General features: G+C 34.4%; 1 protein-coding gene across 1 annotated transcript; it reads right to left on the bottom strand.

Annotated features, from left to right (window-relative positions):
- Nucleotides 1–1,745: 1,745 nt before the first annotated feature.
- On the bottom strand, nt 1,746–2,593 carry LOC131038854 (2S albumin-like cysteine protease inhibitor). Its single transcript, XM_057971413.2, has 2 exons — nt 2,110–2,593; nt 1,746–1,998 (listed from the first exon to the last, which is right to left on the bottom strand). The coding sequence occupies exons 1-2, from the start codon at nt 2,513–2,515 to the stop codon at nt 1,970–1,972; spliced, it is 435 nt and encodes a 144-aa protein (XP_057827396.2). The 5' UTR covers nt 2,516–2,593; the 3' UTR covers nt 1,746–1,969.
- Nucleotides 2,594–13,988: the final 11,395 nt, after the last annotated feature.

Here is a 13,988-nt window from a genome sequence, read left to right on the forward strand (position 1 = left end):
AATTTGTTTATAATTTGTATCTTTGTAATGAACTTGCTAATTTTAGGAGATTGCACATTTCAGAGATAAATTTAATTTGTTTAAATTTGTTTCTTTAAATTAAATGTCTCTTTTTTTATTAAAATTTGTTTCTGTCTCTTTTTTTATGAAAATTTGTTTCTTTGTAATGAACTTGCTAATTTGTTTTAACATTTAACGAAGTGCCAAATGTTGATAACCATCACGAAAATGTCTATTCACTTATTTCCATCAAAATAGTAATTACAGCATATTCTAATTTAATTTATTTTAATTTAAAATAAATAAATTCAAAAATGCTGGTATAGCTATAGTAAGTCCTTGTTTTTAGTTATAGTAAGTCCTTGTTTTTAGTTTTGAGAGGGGGTAAGTCCTTGTTTTTAGTTATAGTAAGTCTTGTTTTTAGTTTTGAGAGGGGGTAAGTCCTTGTTTTTAGTTATAGTAAGTCGTTTTTAGTTTTGAGAGGGGTAAGTCCTTGTTTTTAGTTTTGAGCGATAGTTTTTCCCCTCGCTCAAGTAAGATTAAGATCATATAATCATCTAAAAGATTGCATGCCTATCTTAAGTGCATTATCATTTGAGGGAGTTGGTATTTTTCAAACCCTTTCAATTGATAACCATCACGAAATTGTCTATTCACTTATTTCCATCAAAACAGTAGTTACAGAATTTCAAATAAATAAATTCAACAATGCTGGTATAGCTAATAAATTCAACAATGCTGGTATAACTAGTATAGCTAATAAATAAGTCCTTGTTTTGTTTTTAGTTTTAAATAAGTCCTCAAAACAGTAATTACAGAATTTCAAATAAATAAATTCAACAATGCTGGTATAGCTAATAAATTCAACAATGCTGGTATAGCTAGTATAGCTAATAAATAAGTTTAAATAAATAAATTCAACAATGCTGGTATAGCTAATAAATTCAACAATGCTGGTATAGCTAATAAATTCAACAATGCTGGTATAGCTAGTATAGCTAATAAATAAGTTTAAATAAATAAATTCAACAATGCTGGTATAGCTAATAAATTCAACAATGCTGGTATAGCTAGTATAGCTAATAAATAAGTCCTTGTTTTGTTTTTAGTTTTAAATAAGTCCTCAAAACAGTAATTACAGAATTTCAAATAAATAAATTCAACAATGCTGGTATAGCTAATAAATTCAACAATGCTGGTATAGCTAGTATAGCTAATAAATAAGTTTAAATAAATAAATTCAACAATGCTGGTATAGCTAATAAATTCAACAATGCTGGTATAGCTAATAAATTCAACAATGCTGGTATAGCTAGTATAGCTAATAAATAAGTTTAAATAAATAAATTCAACAATGCTGGTATAGCTAATAAATTCAACAATGCTGGTATAGCTAGTATAGCTAATAAATAAGTCCTTGTTTTGTTTTTAGTTTTAAATAAGTCCTCAAAACAGTAATTACAGAATTTCAAATAAATAAATTCAACAATGCTGGTATAGCTAATAAATTCAACAATGCTGGTATAGCTAATATAGCTAATAAATAAGTCCTTGTTTTTAGTTTTGAGCTATATAGTTTTTTCCCTCAATCAAATAAGATTAAGATCATATAATCATCTAAAAGATTGCATTAAGATCATATAATCATCTAAAAGATTGCATTAAGATCATCAGCACTTATCATTATCAGCACTTATCATTTGAGGGACTAGGTATTTTTCAAACCCTTTCAATTGAAGTTCTAGTTCTTCGTGAATGTTGAGTAGATAACTCTTCTTCATTGAAGCATGGAGAGGATTTTACATATCTTTAAGAAAAACAAAAACCACTTCGCCTTCAGCTCTACTTTTGAAATTCCACACGATCATGTGCCCACAATTTCTCAACAACAAAACACTAAAGACTTAGCAGAGGCGACACAACTTTTATTTAAGTCTGTACATACATACTACTAACCATAGCTACTCTTCTACCAAATATTTCCTCGCATGAAAATGCCTGCCAACACAAACAACAACAACAAGCCCAAATGTCAATTTACACAATTGAAATAAACCAAACTATGAAAATGGGAAGAAAGCTCAGAAAAGAACAACTAAAGATCTTTACCGCGTCGTTGAATGTTGCAGCGGCGTGGTGAAGTGTTGCAGCGAGAAGGAAGTTCTCTGGCTCTCTCCAATATTTCTTGTTGGCGTTCTCGCCCTTGCCCACCTCCCTGCTGGTTCAAGTATTCTCCCTCTTCCTGCTCTTGGTCGAACACTCGCTGAATGGCGTCGCAACGGCACTGCTGAGGCATCTGCCGCAGCTCTTCACAGCACCTGCGTGGGGGCTGCCCCTGCTGGCCCTGGCCGTAATCAGACTGCCCTCTCATGAAATTTCTGCACTCAGACAGCCTCTGCGGGTCACACTGTCGCTGCCTCCCCTGGTTCTCCTCCTCGCACTCTGCCACTGCCATTGTGAAGGAGATAAGGACTAACACGCCCATCGCCAGCCAATTCGTCGATTGCTGCTTCATTTTGGGGAAAATTCAAATTGTGTTGGAAAATGCTCAAATGAGGGAGTGGAAAATCTGTCCGTGGAGAAACAGGGGAGGAGAACGGTATAAGTAGGGAAGGTGGGGTGAGGACGTAGCATTGTTTGCATGGAAGACATGCACGTGAGCGTGGAACACGTAAGTGAATCTTGCATGGCGGCAAGCGGCGGCTGCGACGGTGGGCAGCTAAGCGGCATGCGGCGTCCAGACAGCGCAGGTAGATGCCATGAGCAGAGCTTTTACAAGCTTTTTTTTTAATTACAAAACTTACGACATTTCGGTTCTAATTTGTGTTTTATTATCTAGATTTTCTAGCAAATGATGAATTTTGGGGAGTAACAATTTCGATGAGTTCATTGACGCCAATATTAGAAACAGAGACTCCATCCCCATGATGGGACAGTGTGGAACAAAAGGTGTACTTGAGTTCATAACCGTTAATAAAGCTGAACATCGTAACGATCCATCTAGATTCTAGATCACTTCCATATGGTAATGGCCATGGTAATAGATTTGTCAATGAAAATGCATGCTACGTCTCTTACAAATTAGTGTTACAGATGTTGTCTCTATCGCAATAAGATTGTTCACACTCACATTATCAAAGTTAGATCTCAAGCTAATGCTTTTATAGTTTCTGAATTTGTTATTATGTATACATAGTGTACTATGTTTGGAGGATATATACAATCCACTTGAGAAAATGCGTGAGCAAATGCTAGTCGCATGGAATGTCATACATGGAGGTTACGTATAGAAAGGCATGTTGGAGAATGCACATGACATGTTTCAGTCTTCTTTTGAATTGGCTATTTACTAGTTTAACATTTACATAGCGCACTTTGGTAATGGGTAGGTAGAATCCTTGTTTCATTAGGTCTTGCTTTCAAGGATTCATTGTTCATGAATTTGTGGAAGGATTATCTTCCTAGTTTACAAATCATTATTGTCTAGTAGGCATAATGTTTGTGGAAGGACACCATTTAGGATGAGAGAGATAACCTAGATGTAGGTTGGACTAGTGGGAGGCTCACAAGGTGAAACAATACCATTATTTTGTATTTGACGTAGGAGCTGGATGACACATAGGCCACTACATGGGTCATCTAGAAAGAGGTGGCCAACATACACGATGGGATTGAATGACTATGGGGTGTAGTTTCATATGATTTCTTGATTTAGGTCTCAATCAAAGACACATATGAGGACTAGTGATAATGAGTGAAATGGAGTAGGGGAGGGGTTGTTTAGGGAGCCTCCCCTATATAGTGATACATATCTATGATATTGGTAATTGGAAATATTCATTTATGTTGGACTTCTTATCATAAATTATGGTGTTAGACATTTTACGACTTATGTGATTTGACATGGTTGTATCTTAATATAGTATGAATGTTTGCATTTATTTCATGATTCGATCTTAATTTAGACATGAGTTTGGTATATTTAGACATTTAGACATTATGATCATGACATGATATTTGAACTTTTATATTTTTTTATGTCTTCTTCTAAATATTTTAAATAAATCTATTTTCAATTTATTTACATAGAATGCAAACATATTGCTACCTTACGAATGATATGTCATGATGTTATTTGTGTCCAATAATGACCAAAGACGTGAGTAATTATGTGCTAGTATACATGGGCTTCTAAGACAAAGGGATTGGCCGGTAAGCATATTTAAACGAACTTCTAAGACAAAGGATTTGGTGGTAAAGTAGTTTAAAGATTTAGCGCGTAAAATCGTTTTGCTCTTTGAATTTTAGTGGAGATAAAAATCGAAGAAAAGAACTGACGACGTACTTCGTGAATATCATGGAGAGATTCAAACATAAAGATTGAATTTTAATGTCGGCATCTCAGCTAAAACAATAAGATTTTCCTTTTTGTCTTTTTGTCTTTTTGTCTTTTTGTCTTTTTGTCTTTTTTTGTAGCTTCTCTTTTAAAATTGTAGCATTCATATGTATTGAAACACATTAGAAAATCATATTTTTATTTTAACATTACATAATGAAGTATATAAAAATATAGATCTATACACATATATCATTGTATAAAATAATTTGGTACATATTATTTTTGTTGAATTTCCTTATTGTTTTGAGACAATTAGATTCCTTTGAACAATAGGTGCCTAGTTTAGATCAATTAAAGTTACATAAGATTGTCTTCTCATCTTTTTTCTAGCTCCTGTTCTAAAATAATGTCATTCAAATTCATTAAGACACTTTAGAAATTGATAATTTGTAACTATACTACTAGATATGTAAATTTAAAGGAAAAGAAAAACTATATTTTTTAGAAAGACGATAAAAAAAATTCATTTTTTTCCTCCTTTTTGATCATCAAGTGTCCACCCATATAAGATAAAGTGTAGTAATTGATTAGTTGTAGTATTTTTTCTATATTGAAGAAGGGAATAATGTAAAGTGTATAACTTTATGACAGTGTATAAGTAATTGTGCATACCCAAACCTGTTATTGTGAGAGGATTATATAGGTGAGCTTATTCTTTTCTTTTTTAATAATGTTGTATGAATTCTTTTTCATTTTGCAATAGCCATCAAAAGAGAACATATCCTCTATGCAAAGGCTTTTTATGGATTTGACTTTAGAGAATATTGTAAATGTGAGGCTACTAATTAGTTGCGGCGTGATAGCCCATGCCATGGATAGTGGTATTTGTGCATGATTGCCTTGGGATATAGGTTGTATTGATATAGTTTATGGGTTTGTTTCATTCCATGGTGGACCATTATAGTTATCAAATGCAATTTTAACATATGTTGGCAATTATTTTGGTTAAGATTCGAAGCGATATACAATATTTTTGACCTCTCCAGTAGATCCATTTACAAGACCAACTTGGATCCATAGGTTTGTTGTAAGCATAATATGTTGAAATTTTCTTAGTAAAACCTATTGAATTTTTTTCTCATAATTGTTAGCAGTACTCCTAATTTACATTGCATATTTATTGCAAGATTGGTGCAATAGACACATTTAGGAGTTTTAACATTTTTTGTTGTATAATGTTACTAGTTCATTTGTAGCAAATAAATGTATTGATTAGTCAAAATATTCTTATTTAATTGTGGTTAATTGCTTGTTTGTGAGCGTCATTAATAATTACTAATCATGTTCTATTAGTTAAAATAAAAAACATAGGTATGATTAGTAATTTTAATTTTATCATATAATGTCACTAGTTCGATTTGTAGCAAATAATATGTATCTCTCGATTGGTCAAAATATTCTTATTCAATTTTTTTTAGTTGCTTGTTTGTGAGAGTCATTAATAATCCCCTTGCGTCAAAATCTAAAATCATACCAATCTATTTTAGGATCATTAAAAAAAAAAGTCCAATACAAGGATCTTCAAATGAATTCTTTTAAATAACATTTAAATCAAAAATCATTAACCTTCCCAATTAATGTATACTACTACTTGACAGTCTACAACAATTATGAAAAATCATTAACCCTCCCAATTAATGTATCCTACTACTTAGCAATCTGCTTTGTTGAAATAGTAATTTCTTCCACATTGCAAGAAGAACTAAGGTCTTGCAAAGTTTATATGGAAATTCTAAAATAGAATTTTCTAATTGGAGTTTTGTATGAGTATGCATGTGGCTATTTCTATTTTGAGTCAGCCTTTGATGAATCCAAGACCTCTATTTTATTGAGGCAATTGTAATGCTTTATTTGTCTCTAGTCTTTTGATCAATTGATCCTTGATCATGTGATTTCTATATTCAATCTGAATGAATAAAGATTCATATGTTAACAATTTACGTTATTAATGTTGAGAAATTTCTATGTGTCTCTTTTATTTTCTTGAGTTGATATTAGAGTTCAGTAGATCATGTTTGCTAGGTTAAATCATTGAAGAGAAGTAGATCATAAGTTTGAAGCTAGTACTTGAAAATGATTGCTAGTTTTGTTTGCAGGTTAGAGAAACAAAGAATACAACAGGATAAAGGTGGAGAAAATTATTGATTTTATGAATACAATGTAAATTTGGAAGATTGATGCTATAGTGATTGCATAAGAAAATTTGAGTTGGAAGATTGATGCTATAGTGATTACAAAAGGAAATTTAAAAAAGAGATCGATGTTCTTTTGTCAACCAAAGGAGATCGATAGGAAGTATCCCCAAAAGAAAGTCACCCAAATTGAAAGGGTGAAGTATTTTAAAAGACATAGAAAGAGTTGTGAACAAGAGATAAAGGATATCACTACCACTATTAAAGAGGAGATCCAAGTCTCAAGAAAAGCTTGAAGGAGTTAGAAACTCATTGCTATTGAACAAAGAACACAATAGGATAAAGGTGGATAAAGTAGTTTTTCATATGAATATAGCGTAAAGTTGGAAGATTGATGCTATAGTGATTGCAGAAGGCAATTTGAAAAAGAGATTGATGATCTTTTGTCAACCAAAGGAGATCAATAGGAAGAATCCCCAAAGGGAAGCCACTCAAATTGAAAGGGTGAAGTATTTTCAAAGCCATTGAAAGAGTTGTGCACAAGAGATAAAGGATGTCACTGTCGAGTAAGTGCACAAAGATGTGGTCAAAAAGGGGGTATAAGTGGACACTTTTTTTTTGAAAATCAGGTGAACCTGAACTTAGAGGAAAAATTTCAAAGTCATCCACTCAAGATATGAAGATAATCAAACAAAAAATATTGTAGTAATATGAATCTAGTTTCCAAACTACTAAAAATTTTCAAAATTGGATAAGATTAAGGGGGTCAAATCCTTCGTGCACAAAAAACAGACCCTAATTTTTTCTGAAAAATATAACATAGTTTCTGACGTGCGCATCAAAAACGTTATAGTTAGATTTAGTATTTTGACAAATCCTTTAGCAGAAAGATAACCAAGAGTGAGCACTAGAAGATGTGTATTTGTTTGTAATTTTTTGTTGAGTATTTATTTTTTTATGATTTTTCCAATCAAGCACATCCTGAAAATTAGGTACATGTTCATGCATGAAGCATAACTTGCACTAAAAAAATTGAAAAATGCATTTTTTTAAAAAAAATTGTAAATAATCAAGTGTGGTACAATAATATATAAAGTTTTTAAAATTTGGATAAGTAGATCAAAAGTTATTAAAAAAATGGTACACGTATGTATGTGAGAAGTATGGAGACACTAGTAAAAGAAATTCAATAATAATATGTTATTGTTGTTCAAATTTTAAAAAAATTATATGGTTAGAAATCTCAGAAGATGGGTGAAAATATGGTGTAAATTTTAGAAATACCCAGTTGATGAAGTGTAAACCTAATGATGACAAAGTCGATAAACCAAGTTGATATAATAAAACACGTCAAAAAGGAGGGAAATGGAGGGAAATCAAACTTCCAATTCATAGCTTTGTCATCCAGGCCTATTTCCAAGCCTAAATAGTCAAAAGCGCATACGGGTTACCTATGGTTTAAGAAGCGCATACGGGGTACCTATGGTGTAAGAAGCGCGTATGCTCTATCTTTACTATAAACAATGCGTACACGCTACTTTTGTTTGAAATTTGGGAGTGTGTATAATATGATATTGTATATATAATATATAATATGTGTATATACATATAATATATAATATATAATATTTATATATATGTATATAATAATATATAATATATTAAGTATACACACACACACATATGTGTGTGTATGTGTATTGTCTCCCTCTCTCCCCCTCTCAGGCGCGTACAAGGTGCCTCTCTTTCTCTCTTTCTCTTCCTCCCCCCCCCCCACCCTCTCTCTCTCTCTCTCCCTTCCTCCATACCCCATCTCTCTCTCTCTCTCTCTCTCTCTCTCTCTCTCTCTCTCTCTCTCTCTCTCTCCCTTCCTCCATACCCCATTCCCTCTCTCTCTCTCTCTCTCTCTCTCTCTCTCTCTCTCTCTCTCTCTCTCTCTCTCTCTCTCTCTCTCTCTCTCTCTCTCTCTCTTCCTCTCCCTCTCTTTCTCCCTCCCTCTACCTCTCTCTCCCTCTGTCCTCTTCTACCTTCCTCCATACCCCATCTCTCTCTCTCTCTCTCTCTCTCTCTCTCTCTCTCTCTCTCTCTCTCTCTTCTCTCTCTCTCTCTCTCTCTCTCTCTCTCTCTCTCTCTCTCTCTCTCTCTCTCTCTCTCTCTCTCTCTCTCTCTCCCCTTCCCTCCCTTTTCTTTCACATTTTCTTTACTACAAATAGAGCGTACGGGGTACTGAGCCTATTAGTTCGCTGCCTTGTCATAACATTTTTAAGGCATAGGAGTGTGTACATGCTAATTATGAGTTCTAAGCACATATAGAGTGAAAAAAAATACCGTTGGGGTTTCCAACATTTTAGGGACTCACAGCATGCACACTGTTATTAATATACCGCGTAGGGGGTACTTAGACATAGTTTTATTTGCCCAAGAGCCTCAACGACCTCAAAAGAAGTTTTTGAGGTCATTGAAGGCCCCACTGCAACTATGTCTGCACTTCTATCACTATTTTATACATAGAAGTAAGTGAATTTTTTGTTTTTGCATGATTTCAAATGATTGAATTGTTTTGTTTTTTTATAGGTGATTGGCCGAAGCCTGAATAGCTTTTGACTGGAGCTATGAACCAGTGAGGCCACAGTAGGGGGCCCCATCCCCATTACATATCTTTGAATTATTATTATTATTATTATTATTATTATTATTATTATTATTATTATTATTATTATTATTATGTTTGATTAGATTGACCCCAAGACCTTCCCCACCCTATGGAAGGCCAAGAGTCACAACTTAGAATTCCACTTTAGATGTCCCTATTGGGAATTGAACTTAGGTCTCCACAGTGAGAACCCAGTGTTTTAACCAGTTAAGCTCAACCCCTTGGACTCAAATGATTGAATTGTTGTTCTTATTAGTTTTGTCAATATTATTGTGATTGTTTAATAATTTTGATTCAAAAAAAAATGATAAGATGCATATTTATGGTTATTTGTTTGTTTATGAACTTTTGTTTACATATATATGTAATATGATTCTATTTAGGACAACCGATATCAACCATGGGAAAGAACAAGCGAGGAACAATGGAACAATGAGAGGCTGAAAAGGAAAGACAAATGCAACGTATGAAGAAATTACGTGACATAAGAATAATGGGAGAAGAAGGCATGTCATCCTCAACATCTCAATTCGATTTACCAAATGAACATAATGCACCTAATGCAATTGAAGAAAAGACATTTGATTTACCGTATGAACCCAATGCAACTAAAGAAGAGACCACATTGAATAATTAATTAAATGATGAACATACACCTGCTATATTTGATGAATTGAATATACACAATGCACCGATGTTAACACCTCGTAGAATCATTCGTAGGAAACCAAAGTATCTAATTGACATTGATGAGAATATATTGAAGCCAATGCTCGATAAAATGAATGAATGAACTTGTAGGAGAATAGTTAAAAGAATATGGCAAAACTATTTTGAAAACTTAAATCAAACCGCAAGATGTCAATTAATTTTTCAAATGATTAAAAATTTAAATTTTAGAGAGACAATGAAAATTCTAGGCCTAAGATCATCTGAAAGTAACAGCGAAAGAACTATTGTGAGAAATCTATTTGATGCATATCAAGCTATTGGTTCAAAATCACATACTAAAGATTCTAATGCTACTCGACGTGTCATTACATCAACCATAATGAGCAAGAAAATAAAAAAGATCGTTTGATAAGCAAAACAAGTAAGTCATTAAACGTTAGTAGAACAACATTAAGTAAAGCATAGAGGAGCCTAACAATAATTCTCTTTGGGCATTCTCAGGTAAACTACCACACAAAGACAAGGTTGTTGTTGAAAATAAGAACAATAATTGAACTTTTTTAGCATGACAACATAAGAGTTTCTCCCAACCAAAGAGATGTTGTTAGAAGGCGAATCGGGTCTACAAATCATGAGCCACATGCCAAACTCTATTTGTATATGACTCAAACAAAATTTTATGAAAGATTCCTTGAAAAGTTTCCTCAAATAAGAATTTCTCAAAGATTTTTTGAAATGGCAAAACCTTTTTATATTAAGATTAATCATGTATGCACCACGTGTTGTTGTAGGATGCATATTGAATTTTCCATGCATTATGATATTTTCCATCATATTTGTTCTTCTTTGCACACTAACGATGTTTTGCAGGAATGCAATATACAAGCACCTCCTAAGTTGGTAAGAGAATTTATTTCAAGTGTGCCATGTAATAGACATGATGATTGCATTTATTATAATATGCCTTGTTTGGAAGGTTGTTTTTCTATATGTGGTGGTTTGCAATATTTACCAAGATGTGTACATTTGGAGAGCACACATGAAACTAGTAGGAAACTAGTTGATGCAGAGGGTTGGGTGTTAATGAGAAAGTTCTTTGGTTTCTTTTGAGGGTTAACACTTGGCACCATACAATGGTCCAATCTCTCCAACCTTTCAAAGGTTCTTATGCCTATCCTCGATCCTTCCCAAGGATCAATCTACTTAGGATAACTTAGTTTCTCTAGCAAACTCCTTCTCCTATGTACTCAACCCCAAGCCCTTTGCCAACATGACCTTTTTCTCAAATGGTGGAATTTATCATATGTGAGTGTTTGCACATGTTTTACACTATATTTTCATTTAAATTGACCCCTTTGATAGGTATTTACAAGTCCTTTGTGCCTTTTGTCCTGAGAGACCTAGGAAATAGGGCTATAAGTAATTAGCCCTCTGTTTGGACTTTTCCCACTTTATCTATCAAAATTTCCAAACAACCCCTTGAAAAAATTTTATATTCAAGTACCCTTTTGGGCATTCTAAAATATTTCAAACTTCTGCATCTGGGTTTTGAGTGCAAGTTTTCAAACCCTATTGTGCCTATTTTGGTCTAAATAGTCGGTATAGGGTTTTAGGCCTCAAAACCTTCACCAGTCAGATGAAAATGAAGTCAGGGATCTTGGAGAGGGTCTACACATGTCTAAGGGTCCCCTCTAAGCACTTTTTAACCACCGTTGTGTCCACTTTCTGAAGGATTCATTCAATCCTTCACTGCACAGACTTGCCACATCGAAGATGTCAAGTCTAGGGCATCACTCCAAGAGTACCAAGGCAAGATCTTTTGCTCCCCAAAACAATAAAATCATCTAGTGTACATGGTGATCCAACATTCCTCAGTGTTTTAGGCCTTTCCCATTGAGGAATGTTGAATGGTGACTCCTTTTGCATCTAAACCCTGGTTTTGGGGGTTTTACCAGGCAACGAGAAAGAAAAATCAACTACTCCTCAACCAAAAAAATTCAAGACCTCAAACCAAATTCAAATTAAAGGTGATTCGCTGCTACATCTGATTCAAGACATTATCCCTTCCATAAATCCGTACAAATCTATACCAAGACCAAGAATACAAGAAAAAGTAGTAAAAATGACAGTTTTAGATTTGTAGGAAGCATAAATTTCATTCAAAGTATTAATATAACCTTTGGGAATCATTACTCAAGGTTAAATAAGGCTAAGGAATCCTTCCAACCACTTCCCAATGTACAAAATGTAACCAACTAGCCGTTGGGCAACCACAACTCAAAAAGTTGCAAAATTGCCTATGACAACATAGGAACTTTTGGCAAATTTTGACATTAGACACTTGCCTTCATATTGAAGGTTACAAATTGGACACACAACATCTCTAGGACCCCTAGACACCAAAAACATACAAGGCTTGGGACCAAGTATACAACTTTGGAGCCTTAGGGCTTATTACATAGCATTGGTAGCACTGGACCTACCATATCCATTTAGGACCTACACAAGAAACCTTCAAGACAACACATCATGTTTCTTGCAAACACATTTTCTATCACACCTTTGAGTCACCTTTGAGTTCCCCTGGACAAGAAAACTCAAGTCCCTTGAGTTTCCAACCAGGTGACTGAGGTGCCATGCTTTATGATATCACTTTCAAACATCCAAGTAGCTTCAGATTCAGGAAGGACCTTCCACTTGACCAAGTAGTCATTATAGACCCCTCTTCTAGTTTGTTTGATCACTTTGGAATCAAAGATACTCTCCAACTCCAATGGTTTTCTCAGTGGAAAATCCTTCACCCAATCTACATCCTCTTCCACAAGAGATGAACCAGGTGCTGCATCAGGTAAAGGACCCTTGAAGGCTATCAAATCACATACATTAAAAATGGGAGAGATCCCCAAATCTGGTGGAAGTTCAACCTCATAAGCATTGTTACCAAAGTTATAAACCACCCGGAGTGGTCCTATCTTCTTCATGAGCAGTTTAGAGGGTTGGCCCTTAGGCAACCTTTCCTTCCTTAAGTAGGCAATTACCAAATCTCCTACCTGAAACTGAACATCCCTTCTCTTAACATCTTCCTTGAGTTTGTATTTTTCTGTACTTTTGTGAAGTGAAGCCTTGACTTGATCATGGATCTCCTTCATAGTGATAGAAAAGTCTTCTCCCTAAGCACTCCTTCTTTCCATACCTCCAAGGTCTCTAAGTTCAAGTATCCCTCTAGGATGTAAGCCATACACAAATTCAAATGGGATCCTCCCTGTACTTCTATTAATTGAATCATTATATGCATATTTAGCTTGTCCGATCACCAAATCTCAACTTATTCCATGTTGCTTGGTAAGACATCTAAGAAGATTGCCAAGAGATCTATTAACCACCTTAGTTTGGCCATTGGTCTAAGGATGGTATGCTGAATAAAATGATAGATTGGTACCCAATTTCTTCCAGAGAGTCCTCCAAAAATGACCCACAAACTTGGAGTCTCTATCAGTGACAATATTAAGAGGTAGACCATGTATCCTTATAAATTCTTTGAAGAAGAGACCTGCAATATGAGATGCATCATTTGTGCATTTACATGGCACAAAATGAGCCATCTTGATGAACCTATCAACAATGACAAAGACACTATAAAACCCCCTAGAAGTTTTGGGAAAACCAAGTACAAAATCCATACTAAGGCTTTCCCAAGGCCTAGTAGGAATCGGTAAAGGTTGATACAACCCAACGTTAGTAGAAACTCCTTTTTCCCTTTGAAAAATGGGGCAATGCTCCACAAATTTCCTTACCTCTGCTTGCATCTTAGGCCAAAAGTAAAATGTTGATACCTACTCCAAAGTTTTATCCAAACCAAAATGACTGCCAAGGCTGTCATTGTTCTTTTCCCTAATGATATTCTCCCTCATAGAGCATTGAGGAATACATAGTTGATGCCCCTTAAAGATAAATCCATCCTACAACATGAAATTAGGGAACTCAGCATGAAAGTAATCAAAAAAATTACTACATACATCATAAGCATCCTTAAAATCTTTATCCTCCTTATACATGAGCTTAAGAGAATCAACACCAACACTTTGACACTGGATTTCTTGGATTGTGAGTGCTCTCCTACTCAAGGCATCTG

Source organism: Cryptomeria japonica, chromosome 6 (genome assembly GCF_030272615.1).
Source record: "Cryptomeria japonica chromosome 6, Sugi_1.0, whole genome shotgun sequence".
Lineage (NCBI taxonomy): Eukaryota > Viridiplantae > Streptophyta > Pinopsida > Cupressales > Cupressaceae > Cryptomeria > Cryptomeria japonica.